Source organism: Lampetra fluviatilis, chromosome 6 (genome assembly GCF_964198595.1).
Source record: "Lampetra fluviatilis chromosome 6, kcLamFluv1.1, whole genome shotgun sequence".
NCBI classification, from domain to species: domain Eukaryota; kingdom Metazoa; phylum Chordata; class Hyperoartia; order Petromyzontiformes; family Petromyzontidae; genus Lampetra; species Lampetra fluviatilis.
Genome location: NC_136280.1, coordinates 1696164 through 1712943, shown reverse-complemented (window position 1 = coordinate 1712943; position 16780 = coordinate 1696164). Strand labels below are relative to the sequence as shown.

The following is a 16780-nucleotide window of genomic DNA, read 5'->3' as shown; positions in this document are numbered from 1 at the left end:
AAAGAATTTAAATGTACGTACAAATGAACTCTTGGCAAGGGGAAAATGTTGTAGAAGGAACGGTGTACTCGGGGGGGGGGGGGGGGGGGAAATAAGGTCATTCTATTTAATAAAGGTGAATAAAAAGTTGTTACTTGAATTGATGTGTTGAGAACATTTCGTAGCGGAAGATTGAGTCGGTAGTATTTTACAGGCGATTGGCATAGGCAGGTTTATGGGTGCAAGTGACAAATTTCGAATGTTGAAAATCCAGAGAATATCGGCGCATCCATTTTAGATTCTACGAAAACCTCTTTTCACCAGACATGGCTCCCAGTTACTTCCACGTTTCTGTCGTTTCAGAGAAAACAAATTCCTGGTAATATTTGAGTTGCGTGTCCTGTGAAGTAGGGGTTTGAGGAACAAATTAAACAGGTCATTTAGGCCATTTAATATTAAGGTCCTGAGGCTACCACTGGACAATTTGCATTGCATGTGTAGGAAACTGTATGCAATTAGTTTCATGGTTAGTGTACATTCTTTGTCATACCGTAGACTTTGTAATGACCCCCTCACAAGCAGAGCGTCATCCATTTCCAAAACGAGAGGTGTGTTTCGCTGTCACTGAAGCGGAGTTTTTTCCTTTTTTTGTTCGTGATCAGCTGGAGTGCTCTGAGGAGCTGGGAGACCTGGTGCGCACAGCTGACCCCACCTTGGCGCTCAGCGTGTACCTCCGCGCCAACGTGCCCAACAAGGTCATCCAGTGCTTTGCCGAGACCGGGCAGTTCCAGAAAATCGTCCTCTACGCCAAGAAGGTGAGCAAGCGATCACCCATTGTCGTAATCAATCCTCTTGAGATAATGGAACGCATTCGCCCTCTGTCGAGTGAATTCTAGCTTTTCGAGAGATTTTTTACAACATCTGCCGCTGCGGTAACGCCTGCGTTTTTAAGATACATGTTCGTTTAGACCTATTCACAAATGGGTCTTCCCCAGCCAAGGCTTAGTGCAGGGGTCCTCAAACTTTTTAAACAGGGGGCCAGTTCACTGTCCCTCAGACCGTTGGAGGGCCGGACTATAGTTAAAAAAAACTATGAACAAATTCCTATGCACACTGCATATATCTTATTTTGAAGTGAAGAAACAAAACGGGAACAAATACAATATTTAAAATGAAGAACAAGTAAAGTTAAATCAACAAACTTGCCAGTATTTCAATGGGAACTATGGGCCTGCTTTTGGCTAATGAGATGGTCAATGTCCGGTTCCATATTTGTCACTGCTAGTCGTAACAAGTGATGCAAGTGTGCATCCGTTAGTCTAGATCTGGTTGGAGATTTCAAATGTTTCATTCTGGAAAAAGTTTGTTCACAGACATAAGCGCTGCCAAAGATGGTTGCCATTTTGAGTGCATGGTTCCTGAGATGAGGATATGTCTCAGAGGGGAGAAATGCATAGAAATTATGAAGGCTGCTTGACTTGAATGCGTCTTTCAGAGAGTCACAATTCTGCAGTTCAGCCAGTTCTATTTGGTAAATTGTATCCACATTTTCAATGTCAATAGAAAATGGGTTACGGAAAAGCTGTATGTCCTGTTCATGGAGATGAAGCTCTTTAAATCTAAATTGGAACTCCTTTTGCAATTTTTCCAGTGAATCCACACATGTTTTGTTTGGGAATGCAACCAATGGTTTTTCCGCTAACAGATTTTGAGTTGTGGGGAGATGGCAGAAGTTTTCCTCCTTCACTTGTTTGATGAGGAGGCCTAATTTTACTTCAAATGCTTTGACATGTGATTGCATATCACAGATGAGCTTCCCCTTTCCTTGAAGTTGCACATTGAAACTGTTGAGTAGCTCTGTTACATTTGTCAGAAAGGCAAGGTGCCATTTCCATTCTGCATCATTGAGCTCTGGTACTTCTTTGTTTTTTGAAAACAGAAAAGCTGTAATCTGTGGAAGTAATTCATAGAAACGTTTCAAAACTCTCCCTCGACTCAGCCAACGGACGTCTGTGTGGTACAGAACATCTTCATAGTCAACATTTAGCTCAGACAGAAATTCCTGAAATTGTCTGTGGTTTAGTGCATGAGCTCTAATGAGTTAACAGAGTCCCACTTCAGTGATTTACTACACAGCGCTTGTTGGTGGATGAGGCAGTGTATGGCTATTGGATGAGAATGGTTATGTTTGTCCATCTCTTGGTTAATGCGAGCAAGTACTCCTTTCTTAGACCCCACCATGCTAGGAGCACCATCAGTTGTCACACTGGCTAGTTTAGCCCAGTTCAGCTCCAAACCATTCAGTTTGGCAAACCTTTGCATAGATATCCTCTCCTGTAGTTGTTCCTTTGATGCTTTGCAGTGCAGCAAGCTCTTCTGTGACTTTGAAATAGTCATTCGTCCCACGAATAAAAATTAGAAGTTGTGCAGAATCACGAATATCATTGCTTTCGTCGAGTGCCAAGGAAAAATAGGAAAGTTTTTTTTGTGGAGTTTTGCAAATGCTGATGGAAATTGTCTCCCATTTCTTCAATCCTCCGTGTAATTGTAGGTCCTGAAAGACTCACTGTACTAAATAAATCGGCCTTCTCTGGACACATCTCTTTGGCAACAGAAAGAAGGCATTCTTTAACAAATTCTCCCTCAACGAATGGTCTGCCAGTGCACACTATTAGCTTGGCAACTTGAAAACTTGCTCGCAGTGATGAAATATTTAGCTGCTTCTGCTTCACAAAAGTATTTTGCTGAGTTGTTAATGTATTTTTCAGTTTTAATATTTTATCTTTTCTCACTTCTCCGACCAAACAATCATATTTATCTTTATGTTGAGTTTCATAGTGTCGACGTAAATTGTATTCTTTGAACACAGACACTATATTCTGGCATATCAGACACACAGCTCTTTCCTTGTACTGCATGAAAAAGTAATCATAAGTCCACTGTTTTTTTAATATCCTACACTCCGAGTAAATGTTTCTCTTTCTTGACATCATTGTGTCCTAGGGAGTCAAAATTGCTATTAGTAAAATACCAATATATATACAGCGCTACAAAAACAATATACAGTACCAGCAATAACTTTGCCCACACAGAGACATACAGACTGCACTGCCCATCAATGCAGTCTGATTGGGGGAACTCCGCTTTTACCCCAGGCTCACACTGGTGCGGGTGCCATTAAAAAGTTAATTACACCTGCAGATTTGTTCACAGATCGCAGCCCAATGAGTGCTCACCAGTGCAGCCCAACGAGTGCTCACCAGCGCAGCCCATTTAGTGCTCACAAGCGCAGCCCAATGAGTGCTCACCAGCGCAGCCCATTTAGTGCTCACAAGCGCAGCCCAACGAGTGCTCACCAGCGCAGCCCATTTAGTGCTCACCAGCGCAGCCCATTTAGTGCTCACCAGCGCAGCCCATTTAGTGCTCACCAGCGCAGCCCAATGAGTGCTCACCAGCGCAGCCCAATTAGTGCTCACCAGCGCAGCCCAATTAGTGCTCACAAGCGCAGCCCAATTAGTGACCATGGGCCGGATAAATGCCCTCGGTGGGCCGCATGGGGCCCGCGGGCCGTAGTTTGAGGACCCCTGGCTTAGTGTCTCAAAGGTTTTTGAGGTGGCTGGTAGATTGGCGTAGGCACGTGACGTGTAGCCACAGCCTCAGCGAGAGGCATACTTGATGTGGTGTGCCAGGTATCGATACATTTTCTGGATCGTAGACCCGGCTGAAATTAAGCCCCTATTTGGTAAGCTCGCTGAAATTTACTGAGGTTCAAATTCCTTAGAGTCCACTTGTTACTCAAAGTTACTGTTTTAACTGTTTATGGGTTTTCCGGCAGCAGCGCACATACTCATTTCAATGCTGGTATTAGTATTTTCGGCGGTTTCCTAAATTTTTTGTGAGCTTGCCATGGTGCATACTGAGAATGAAATTTGAAACAAGGCCAAGAGCAACTCTGTGTCTGGAAACACGACTCATTTGCATCAGTCGCAGTCTTTATTCAGTTGGTAAAATAATCAAATCAGAATTGTTTCAATATGAATGGACCTCGCAATACTGGTTTAACGCGAGCGGCGTCACCAATCTACCCAGGAGATGACATCAGAGAAATTGGGTTCATAGAGCTGACTGCAGACGTGTAAATATTATTGCCTCTTGTGTGGTGGGGTTTCTACAGGTGCTGCAGTTTCCTCCCATGCAAGAAGTGCTCTTAATAAAAAATAATATTTGCCTTCAAATTTAGAAACATGCGTTTAGAGTTTTTGGCTGCTATACATTTCCACATGGTAAGCCACTTCGTTGAGCTATCATTTGTGGCCAGGTCGCTTCTGAAAAAGAGCTCTAAAGCTCATTGGGCCTTTCCTGGTGAAATAAAAATGGTTTAGTTAGTTTAAGACTTTACGGCGGATCTTTGTCTTTGCGTGCAGGTGGGCTACACCCCGGACTGGGTGTTCCTGCTGCGTAACGTGATGCGCGTCAACCCCGAGCAGGGCACCCAGTTTGCCCAGATGCTTGTGCAGGACGAGGAGCCTCTTGCTGACATCAACCAGGTTGGACTCCCACCACTTCCTTCTCCCTCCACCCCAGCTTCCTTCCTCCCATATCCCCCCCCCCCCCACACCTTTGCCAAGCATTCATTGTTACAGCTCTCCCGCTCTTGGTAACGTGGAAACGTATTATGCTCTCTTGTTGTTGCAGATTGTGGACGTGTTCATGGAGGGCAACCTCATCCAACAGTGCACCTCCTTCCTGCTCGATGCCCTCAAGAACAACCGCCCATCTGAGGGCCACCTGCAAACTCGGCTGCTGGAGATGAACCTGATGCACGCCCCACAGGTGCCTGCCACAGCGCCTGCTGGCAGTCAGACTTTTCAACCGAGCCGCACTCGTCCTAATGATTCTTCTTGAGTCCTTTGCCCAAAGGCAGGGTCGCAGACTCAAGCTCCCTCCATCCTATCAGACCCCCCCCCCCCTTCACCATGAATGACCATACACCAAAGTTTCCTTAATCCTCCCAACAAGCTCCCGATTGAAATAATTGTATTCGTTTTTTTACATTTTCTCTTAAGCCTCTCTTGCTTCTCCCCCTCAATCAGCTGTGACCACCGTGCTGCCTCCTGACCCATGCATCTACCATGCTTCCACCTCCTTGCACCTTCTCACCGTTTCCTCCAGTCGTCTCTCCTTGGCCCCCCGGTCTGCCCCTGGATCTCGTTGGCGCTAGGTCCCGGCGCCCCTGGGACTCGTTGGCGCCGGCCTCCATTGGCACCGATTCCTCTCGGACTCCCCAGGGACTCGTTTGCACCGTGCGTTGTGCTGCTACATTGTCTCCCCCCCTTCTCTCTCCCTCTTCCCCTGCGCCCCCACGCTCACTCCATTCCCTGGGTCACCTTAAAATTCCCCGTAATTTCCACTTTTCAGTGTTCACTCTCCACCGCTCTGTACGGAATCTTGAGGCGCACTTGCGCATGGCTGGATGTCTACATCCAACGTCATTGTCGTCGTTATCGTTTTTATGATACCGCCTCCAGGTGGCGGACGCTATCCTAGGCAACCAGATGTTCTCGCACTACGACCGTGCCCATGTGGCGCAGCTGTGCGAGAAGGCGGGGCTCCTGCAGCGTGCCCTGGAGCACTACACGGACCTGTACGACATCAAGCGCGCCGTGGTGCACACGCACCTGCTCAACCCGGAGGTGAGCGAGTGTCCCCGCTCCGCCCATTGCTCAAACTCGGCAAACGAAATGATGATGGGTGCGTCGTTGGGATGAGACTTTTATTAAGTGAATCAGAATGTGTATTTATACTGGAGGAATCCAATGAGCTATAAAGCTCTTCTTCACAGAAGTTCAGTAGAAGGTCGGAACATTACAACAAAAAATACAAAAACTGATAGGAGTGCAAAGTATAGGCAAGGTAAGGTAAACAAATTACTTAAAAAAAAATCTATACAAATATGTTTATCGTACCAGGTAAAGCCCACTGAGCTATTAGATTCTCTTTCATAAGCGACCTGGCCACAAATGAGCACGAGGGTTCAGGACTACAAATGTAAAGGAGGAAGAATGCACAATAACAAAAGTGGCAGGATGGAGGACTTTTTTTTCAGCCATCCCTTTGCATTGCTAAAGAAAGTCAATCACAAACGATGGTTTTTATTATGTAAATATTTGCAGATGCTCTGTGTCCTGGGCTGACCGACACAAGTTTTAAGCTTCCTTAATGAAAATTAATGTTTTGTAATTTTAAACTCGGGCGGATGCATGTATCGAGAGCGGTGTTACTTTGCCATTTAATAACGTGCCTCTATGTCCCCTCCACCCGTGCTCGCCGTGTGCAGTGGCTCGTGAACTACTTTGGCTCGCTGTCGGTGGAGGACTCGTTGGAGTGCCTGCGAGCCATGCTGTCGGCCAACATCCGCCAGAACCTGCAGATCTGTGTACAGGTGGCCTCCAAGTACCACGAGCAACTGGGCACCCAGGCCCTCATCGACCTCTTTGAGTCTTTCAAGAGCTTCGAAGGTGAGGTCACAGGAAGCTTGCAAGATTGAGGAGGGAGCGGAAGGGAGGGAGGAGGGAGGGAGGAAGGGGGAGGGAAGGAGGTGGGAGGGAAGCTGCTCTACCACATCGACTTCCATTTGAAGGCTTTTGGGCCTAATCTGTGTGCCGCCCACTTTACCGGGGCGACTCTGCGGGAATATCTCAAGATGCGTGGTTGCGTGACACCGGGTATTCTGTGCTCCCCCGCCCCCCACCGCAGGTCTCTTCTACTTCTTGGGCTCCATTGTGAACTTCAGCCAGGATCCTGACGTGCACTTCAAGTACATCCAGGCGGCCTGCAAGACCGGCCAGATCAAGGAGGTGGAGCGAATCTGCCGCGAGAGCAATTGCTACGACCCTGAGCGCGTCAAAAACTTCCTCAAGGTGCGCGCATCGTGTCTCTCTTGGCGGGGTGGGGTTTTTTCCAGAGATGGGAGCTGTCAAGGTTCTTCTGTTAGTTTCGTGGAATGGGCATGGAATAGTGCGGTCTTTTTTTTTTACAGCCTTGAACCGGCGGTGTAAATTATTTGTTCTAATTGCAGGAAGTGGGTCGATCGCATACGAAAACGAAAGGTAAATGTAAAAATATACAAAAAAAAATTGCGCAATAAAAAAAAACCTTGCCGTATTTTGTCGTTAAAACCGTCTTGAAACAGAAAATATATTCAATAGGCTGATTTCACAAATTTTGCTCTTCTCTAATGGCGGGAGGGATGGATACCACAGTCGGTGTGTATGAAGGCAATGAGTTGTATCATTACGTTTTGTCCAGCCACCCTGTAATGTCTCCTAAAAATAACCAAAGCCTAACAACCGCTCTGAAGTGTAGATGAAACAAACCGCACCGCCATCACACGTCCGAGTGTGCTCCATTTTGAAAATTGTAATGCCTAAAATCTCCACTCTGAAAATTACTCTGAACCCAATTGCCTCCGTCTACCGTTATGGACATTTCATTTGCGTAATGGCTCTTAATATTTAATCCAGGCAAGGGAAGGACATTGATTTTTTTATACACATATATACAACCACACTCTGAAGCACACCGCAGCACCCACCCGTGTGTTATGTAGCCGAGTTCTGTTTGGCCAGTCCTCACTGCTGTGCTTTGCCTCGCTTCTCCGACAATCAGGACCTACACAAGGTAAACAGAAACTCCACTGCGGTAGCCTCTTAGAACCTGCTCCCTCTGTCTTCCCTGCATCTAGACGTAGGTGATTATATCCCCCGCGGCGTCTTGCTGGATGGGATATAATGCACGTGTCGATTTTGTCCCGTCTGCGAGAGTTTTGCTGATTTAGTAACCGCAGTTTCCTCCAATTGTGCCCGTCGTTTGAAAAAAATATCTCCCAGCGTGTAGAGTACCTTGCATAGCTCACCGGTAACGTGTGCTCACTTCTTACAGCGCACGCTTGATTTTAAAACGGGACGGGTGGCGGGGCGTCGCTCACCGTGGTTGGGGGTGCCGTGCGCGCGTGGTTGTGTTGTCCCGCCAGGAGGCGAAGCTGACGGATCAGCTGCCGCTCATCATCGTGTGCGACCGCTTCGACTTCGTCCACGACTTGGTCCTCTACCTGTACCGCAACAACCTGCAGAAGTACATTGAGATCTACGTGCAGAAGGTGCGCCCTTTGCTGCACAGGTCGGCGTGTTACGCGCGCGTTCGTGTTTTTGTGTTCCTGTAACGACAGTATTAAAATAACGGCGACTTGTGTAACGCACACCAAATTTCACGTGAGTGGGCGAACATATGGACACGACTCGGGAGGTGCGTTTTGCGTTACACCCTCAGGCTTTTGTGTGAATTAACTGTTTTCTTAAATATATCGTTGCATGCTGAACATCCAAATTTAATTAATATTAACACAGGTATATATAGATATTCATCTTGTGTTTTGGAGAAATATTCTATTAGGGTACCTATGAGATGGTTCAAAAACAAATTTAACCTGATGGATGTTCTATGCAGTCTTTATTGGGTGATTTGAGACCATTAACGGATCACTTTTGAAAACCCAGGATCTCAGTGTTCCAGCTAAATGCTAGGGCATGGTATTTTGCCACCTGAGCTCCCTTGGAAGAAGAGGTTTCTTTTTTATTGGTCATTTGACAATAACTGACATTCTTTGCTGATCATTTCAAAATTGTGTCCCATGTGGGTGAATTAGGCCGCTTTTTTTAATGTGACTTCACAAGAGTTTGTGACGTCACCTTTCGGACGCTATTCCAGGACAATGCGGTGTGCATTGTTCAGCTGTAGCAGTTTCCAAATGCAAACGTCTTCATGCATCACATGACGTTAATATAAAGCATTGGAGGGAGGAAGCAAATGGGGAATAACTAAAACAACTGCACCGGACCGTGACTTTTGAGATTGCGCGAAGCTGCACTTTACGGTAATCCTGTGTGTGTGTGTGTGCATGCGTGGCCCAAGTTAGTGTTCCGCTCACGGCCAACAATCGGTGACGATTATCTGAACTGGTGCTGGGCCTCGCCTAGGTCGACTCGGCCTCAAATGAGTGCCATTACTTCATAGGTGCTCCCAAACAGCACTTGCCTGTAACAGTCTGATAAAAGCTTCTACGGTGGGGGGGGGGGGATCTTTGTCATTGGTTCAGGTGAACCCGAGCCGTCTCCCCGTGGTGATCGGAGGGCTGCTGGATGTCGACTGCTCCGAGGACATCATCAAGAACCTCATCATGGTGGTGCGGGGCCAGTTCTCCACGGACGAGCTCGTGGCCGAGGTGGAGAAGAGAAACAGGTGTGCGGTTTCGCTCGCGGCCGACTCGTTTCTCACCCTCCCCAGGGTCGTTTATAGTTTCCTTGGCATTGAATTAAGCTTTTGCTGTTTTCCACTCTTTATAATGTTAGAGACCTGTAAGTGCCTTGTAATATGTTTGCATGTATATGCGAACTTGTAAAGTTATATAAAGCGGTCGTTGCATTCCTCAAGAATACCGCGCTATGAAGACATCTCGTTATAATGAATAATATAGGGTAAAGCATCGTCTGCCATGACACGTGAGATGCGTATGCAGGCTGAACAAAGACTGAGGCGCGTGGGTAGCATCTAGAAGCGATGCTTTGCCAAGACAGCAACCACTTATTCCCACTCGCGCGACGTAGTTCTGCTCAATCAAACGCTTTATATATATTCACTTTATGAAAACACATTATAGAGGAGAATGGACTGTAATTGAGATCTCAAATGAATGCTATAAATCGGTGAGCAGAGTTTAATTCCCAGTCGTGGTTAATGTCGGTTCGAGTGATATGCTGTTGTAACTTGCTGAACCGCCCATCCTCGGCATCTGTGAAAAGAGCTTCATAGCTGATCGGATTCCTCCAGGCTAAATAAAGATTCTGATTTCTGAACTGATCCTAGGTGCCTCTTTCCCCAACCAGCGTCGTGAAGTATGGTCAAACAGCATCAATGATCGACAGCGTGGGGAATTTTTTAAATATATTATTGGATTGGAAGCTGTAAAAAATTAATGTTTAAGGAGAATACCCCCCTCCACTCAATATGCACCTGCAGTGGGAGCCACCGTTTGACCTCTGTTGTGACGCCACGTTGTGTCGCAGGCTGAAGCTACTGCTGCCCTGGCTGGAGTCGCGCATCCACGAGGGCTGCGACGAGCCGGCGACGCACAACGCCCTCGCCAAGATCTACATCGACAGCAACAACAACCCCGAGCGCTTCCTGCGCGAGAACCCCTTCTACGACAGCCGCGTGGTCGGCAAGTACTGCGAGAAGCGCGACCCGCACCTCGCCTGCGTCGCCTACGAGCGCGGCACCTGCGACCGGGAGCTCATCAACGTACGTGGTTTGCGCGTGTTACGTATGTGTGCGTGTGCGCGTGGCCACCGACACCAGTGACAATCATCTGAACCGGTCTTAGGGCTTCCCCAAGGTCGACACGGCCTCGAATGAGTCCCTGGTGCGCTATGTAAACATCACCACTGGGGAGAGAAAAGCGACCGGGCGTGGCGCCAGCCCGGTTTCTCTAGGTGCCCGCTAACAGCACTATCCCCAAAAGTCTGTTAAACCTAGACGGGGGATATTTGTCTTCATTGTGAAGTAGGTTGTGGGCATAAAACGACAGATCGATTTTAAAACCGATTCTTAGGCTCACAATACATGTGCTGAATATTCCATGTGAGGATTATGATGTATGCAAATGTTATGCTGTTGCTGTCATGTTGGAATGGTTAGCACACTGGCCTTGGGAATCCCGGAGCGGCATGTGAATCGATGGGTTATTTTCTTAACTCCCCCGCCCCCCCCAATCGCCTCTGTCCATCCAGCAGTATAAATGATTACACAGTCGATTGCCAGGTCGCACGTGGTGGGATAAAGTGCGAGTTCTCCTACCTTGCAAGACGTCTAGCCAGCGTGGAAGAGTAGGCCAAGTACCAGCTTAAAGGGGCTCTCTAGAGCTCCCTGTAGTGGAAGCCCTTCCTCAAGCAGTGGTGTGAGCGAGCATTTGCAAGGCTGCATCTTTACATTTAGGCTAATTGAACGTAACGGTACGAATGAGATGAATTACGACAATACCCACGAGATGCTAAAATTGAAACTGTTGCTTACCTTGAATGGTGACCCTGAAATACTTTAACGGGGTCATGGTGAATCTTTGTGTCCCAGTACTTTGTGTGGTGATGTATGTCATGATGGTGTCGGGTGTTGACGTACAAATGTGTATGACGGATTGCCAGATTTTATCCGAGCGTGGCTCATGAACTGGCGTGCGGGTTGCATGCACCTCGGAGACCGTTTGTGGGACTGCGTGTTTGGATGAACAAGGTTAAGACTATGATTATCTCTAATCCTAACGCCAGTGCTGAAAAGTCGCCTTAATCCCGTTTTACAATTTGACCTCTTATTCACTTCACAGGGTTGCCTAACCTCGTTTTTAATGTGTGGAAGCCAACTTCGGCCTTGCCTTAGGAACATCGCTACGTTGTGGATTTTATTCCCAACCAGGGGCGGTTTCTTCATTAGGGCGATTGGGCGACGCACCACCAATGTCATTCAACCACAGAGTCACGCTAGCCGTCACTGTGCCTCTGGATATAGTCCAATCAGCGTCATGCTACGTTCTGTGGAGTACCGCCTCTTTTTGGGCGATTTCCCTCCAGCTGAGAATCGCCCCGAGTGGTCCCATAGACTTACATTCAAAGATGTTTTTTTTCGAACGGGGGCGCTGCAATGCATTCTCTATGGCTTCCGGGAGGGCTCGCCCTAACGTGCTTACGTCATCATACGTGCTTACGTCATCATACGTAAGCACGTTTCATCCAACAATATAATTTGTCGCCACCTAGTGGAATCTTTAATAAAAGAAACTTGAGTGGTTTGTTTTAATAGTGAGTATAGAAACAAACAAGATGTATTGTAAGAGTCACTTTATTTTTCATTAATATTAAAGAAGTGAAGTTGCCTTTACATGCTTAAGCTGTTAATTTATCCATTGCATGGGTGGACCTTATCAATCATCCAGACATTTGCCCCCCCTGAGAGATTTTGCAGGAGCCGCCACTGCTCCCAACTGTTTATTTTTAACGGCTCATTGGTGTAATTCAGCCCAAATAACAAATAACAAACTATATTATAATGCAACCCTACTGCTAAATAAAGGCCTTTCCATACCGTATGCTAGGTCATGGGGTTTATTTGATCGTCGTTCTAGCATGCTTGCCAGAGCAGCGAGCGTGCGAAGGGAGTGCCCACGGCACGGCTGGTTGAGAATATCGCTCGCCGCTGACGCTACCCGTCGATGCTGGGAATCGATCTCCGGCCTCCGGCTTCGTTAGCGCAAGCGTGCGAACCAACGCGCGCCGCTGCTCTTCGTACTCGTTACCACGAAACCGACCTGTCGATCGGACCACAAGTTTCTAGCCGTCGCCTTTTGACCATAGTCGTCCCGCCCGTACCCTGACGGTTCGGTGCCATTCGGTGCTGCCTCCCGCTGATGTTTGACAGGTGTGCAACGAGAACTCGCTGTTCAAGAGCGAGGCGCGCTACCTGGTTCGGCGTAAAGACCCGGACCTGTGGGCCGAGGTGCTCCAGGAGTCCAATCCCTTCCGGCGGCAGCTCATTGATCAGGTTTGCCCCGCGCCGCCACGCCACACACCACCACCACCCACCCCCATTGCTCCGTGCTCCCACTGGCGAATGGTAGCACCTCCAGTGGTCCACAGGGGGGGGGAGGGATCCCACCAACTCTGCTCTACAAACGCTGGATCGACCTCCCCCCCCCCCACACTGACAATGGCTCAAACCCCCCCCCCCCACCGCGCACACACACCCAAAGTGCTTAGTGTGTTTGCGCTAAATGTGATCGCCGTTCATTTTCGCCCCCCATTGAGTTGCGTCTGTGTGATCACAGCAACAACAACAACCGCCGTTCGCCACTAAGTGGTGGTGACATTACCAGGGCGCTTGTGCCACGCTGGGCGCGCACGCACGGTGTCCCTTGCTTGGATTCATTTGTGTGTGCTCACAATGCCGATGGGGCCACCCCCATGGCTCCGCTACTGTGCTCCGATCAGGTGGTGCAGACCGCCCTGTCTGAAACACAAGATCCGGAGGAGGTGTCCGTCACCGTCAAGTCCTTCATGACGGCCGACCTGCCCAACGAGCTGATCGAGCTCCTGGAGAAGATTGTGCTCGACAACTCCGTGTTCAGCGAGCACCGGTTCGTGCCGACCTTGTCCAAGGAGGCGGGGTGGGGGTGGCAGGGAGGGGTTGGTGCGAAAGCTTCGAGCCGAGAGTCGTGTGCTCATGGTGACGTGTGATGCACAAGAGGAGCAGTTTCGTGGTGATCGTTGCCAGCAATCGTCACCGACAAATGGTTGTTTTACCGGTTTCTGTTGGGTATCTGTCTGAGTAAAATAAAAGTGAGTTTCCCATGAGTGGACAAATCTGATCGCTGCTGCCCCCTAGTGGGCAACTGGGATGGCAACTTTTAATCTGTACTCCTAGGTTTTTTCGGTAAAGTCACGTAGGTTAAAAATTTAAATTAATAAAAGTAAAATAAAACAAAATAAAACATTTCACGACGTTTCGGAAGCAACACAAGCCTCCGTCTTCAGGTGGAACCGTCACAGCCACGACAGCTGTATATTTTACTTTTATTAATTTAAATGTTTTACCTACGTGACTTTACCGAAAAAACCTAAGAGTATGAATCCTTGCAGTCACGAAAGCTTCAAATCTAGAACTTTTAATCTGGTCATTGAGAGATCACGTGACGACGCAAGGTTGCATGCCACAAACCAATCGGTGTTCATCAAACGCAAGTAATGCGTGTTATAATGCATAACTTTACAGATGCATTTCTAAAATAATTTCCCTTCAAATCTTGAGGCTAATGCTATAAAGTCACATCGGCTAATGCTGCTCACTAAAGGGCAGGAAGAGATTTACAGTGGCACCTATTCCTCTGCATTGAAAACGGACTTTAAATTCGGTGTCCTCTGGTCGTACGTAAACAAGCAACGCTTTTGTTGTTATTATTTGCAACACTTTCAGAAACCTGCAGAACCTCCTGATCCTGACGGCCATCAAGGCTGACCGCTCGCGTGTCATGGAGTACATCAACCGCCTGGACAACTATGACGCTCCCGACATCGCCAACATCGCCATCAGCAGCGAGCTCTACGAGGAGGCCTTTGCCATCTTCCGCAAGTTCGACGTCAACACCTCTGCCGTGCAGGTGCGGCGGTGTCGGCGTCTCTGTGTGTGTGCTTGTGTACATGTGGGGAGCGGTAGTGCAGCGGTGCACTACGAACCCGGGGACCCGAGTTCGATTCCTGCTCACGGCCAACATGAGTGACGAATATCTGAACTGGTCCTGGGCCTCCCCTAGGTAAATTCAGCCTAGTACCTTGTGCGGTGTGTAAATCTAGCCACTGGGGAAACAAAGGCAAGTTGGGAGTGTGCTGGCCACCCACCCCCACGTGTGCCGTGCCGGCCATCATAGGTGCTCACTTAACAGCACTTGCCCCAACAGTCTGTAAAGGGTAGATGGGAGATCTTTATTTTTGTACATGTGCGCAGCGGTTGTGGCACAGTGGAGAGCACAGGTGGTGAAGTTGCAGATCACCTCATTCGGTTTACCCTCAACACCTGAGTCTCTTCTTTAACCTCCTTTGACACGTCACGTGGCCTCAGTGCATTTAGCATGGCACGCATTAACTTTTAATAGAGCATGGTGGCAGTCGTTGCAATTGTGCATTTGCACATATCTTTATTCATAATTCATTTATATTTTTTGTAACTGCAAAGTGCCATTTTTAATGTAAGCAGAATTATTTATAACCGGATAAATATGGATTTTCATGATGTCCCTTAACGTACATTGTTACTACTGCAGCAATTGTTGCAGTAGTTTGAGTCCTTGGGCCAGAGTGGCAACTGATGGCACCAGTGGTGACAGAGCTTTAGTGACACCAATCTTTTCTATATACAAAGTACTTAAAAAACATGTGAACACTTCTGAAAATTTGCAACAATACCACAAGAAATGTGCCTCCGGGCTCTGGAGACCACCTGGAGAAGATTCCAGACACTTGTTGACAATGATGGCGAACAAGTGGAGACTCTTTGACTTTTTGAAGCTATTAACAAACATTTGTTATCATGTTACAGTATATTATCTGTTCTTTTTACATAAAAAAACGATTGTGCCATCTCAATAAATGTTACAAAAATGTTGAAGCACCCTGTATATAGGGTGGCGACATGGCCTCGTGGTAGCGCCTCCGCCGCCCTTTGCAGGAAGTTAAATGCCCCGTTTAAATTTCTATTTAAAGCTTTCACGACTGCAGGGATTCATCTTCTTGGTTCTTTCGGTAAAGTCATGTAGAAGGGAAATTATAATAAAAATAAAACCTAAAATAAAATTATCTTATTTCCCTTCTATGTGACTTTACCGAAAGAACCAAGAAGATGAACCCCGTTTAAGCTTTGTGATAACCAGAGGTACTTGCCCGCTCGCTCAGGTGCTGATTGACCACATCGGTAACTTGGACCGCGCCTACGAGTTTGCGGAGCGCTGCAACGAGCCGGCGGTCTGGTCCCAGCTGGCGCGCGCACAGCTGCAGAAGGGCCTCATCAAGGAGGCCGTGGACTCGTACATCAAGGCCGATGACCCCTCGGCTTACATGGACGTCGTGCAGGCGGCCAACCAGAGCGGTCCGTCTGCCAACCCGCACATTGCCGACCCCCCCCCACCCTACCCCACCCCCCGTGCCTCTTAGTTATGTTGGGTGCCACAGTGGCGAGATGTTGACGACCTTGCATGGTACGCAGGAGGTTGTGGGTTCGAACCTGACCCTGACATCTGTATATTTGGAGTTTTCATGTTCTCCCCATTGTTGCATGGATGTTTTTCCCCGGGTTCTCCGATTTTCCCCTCCACATTTAGAATCGACGTGCATTCAGTATTTGGCTGCTATATATTTCCGCATGATAAGCCGTTGTTGGGCTATCATTTGTGGTCAGGTCGCTTCTGAAAGAGAGCTATGTAGCTCAAGGGGCCTTATCTGGTAAAAAAAAAGTTAGTTTATCATTTCTCATTTTTAACTTATTTTGCACCATACGTAGCCAACTATGTTAATTGGAGGTGCAGAGGAGAGAGACAACTAACTGAACACAAAGCAGTCCTAAAGAAATTAGTTTTCAATCTGCTAAATTTATAACTGCATACCTCCGGTGGCTTCCTGATATCGGAACGAAGAGCGTTCCAGACGGCCGCCGAAGCGCACCTGAAAGCTCGCGATGATATGGCCGTCTTTGTTCGATGGCTTGGTCCATAAGCCCAAGGCCAGATATTTCATTGGTCGGTACCATCGGAGGTGCCATAACTTTACTGATTCCAATTTCTTTGTGGCCAATAACAGTGAATAATGTGATCACCATTGCAAATGAGTGTGTTATAAAATAATTTGCTCTTATTGGCCATATAGTTTGTTGTTGTAATGTTCTGACCTGCCCCTCCTGGACATCTATGAAAACGAGCTTTGTAGCTCATCGTATTCCTGCAGGATAAATACATATTTAGATTCTTATTCATAAATCTGTATGACTGGGATTTTTGCTACCTGCAGATGGTTCCAGTTTTTGCTTTGACTGCCCCATGTAAAAAGTGTTTTCCGCTGTCTTTAAAAACACCTTGGAACAATCTCTTATTCATACTCGTTCCTTTCCCCCTCTCATCTCCCTACCACTTACACCGTGTGTGCTTGCGCGTGCGAAG

At 47.6% G+C, this 16780-nt stretch overlaps 1 protein-coding gene across 2 annotated transcripts in view; it reads left to right on the top strand.

Annotated features, from left to right (window-relative positions):
• LOC144933012 (clathrin heavy chain 1) overlaps nt 1-16780 on the top strand; it is a 44983-nt gene that overhangs the window by 16673 nt on the left and 11530 nt on the right. For both annotated transcript variants that reach the window (XM_078857440.1, XM_078857439.1), the window contains exons 9-21: nt 642-794; nt 4404-4526; nt 4675-4812; nt 5508-5672; nt 6317-6497; nt 6736-6899; nt 8012-8137; nt 9134-9276; nt 10101-10335; nt 12502-12624; nt 13071-13216; nt 14053-14236; nt 15525-15717. In XM_078857440.1, coding sequence (XP_078713566.1) covers nt 642-794; nt 4404-4526; nt 4675-4812; nt 5508-5672; nt 6317-6497; nt 6736-6899; nt 8012-8137; nt 9134-9276; nt 10101-10335; nt 12502-12624; nt 13071-13216; nt 14053-14236; nt 15525-15717 — 2074 coding nt within the window. The remainder of the gene's footprint in view (nt 1-641; nt 795-4403; nt 4527-4674; nt 4813-5507; nt 5673-6316; nt 6498-6735; nt 6900-8011; nt 8138-9133; nt 9277-10100; nt 10336-12501; nt 12625-13070; nt 13217-14052; nt 14237-15524; nt 15718-16780) is intronic.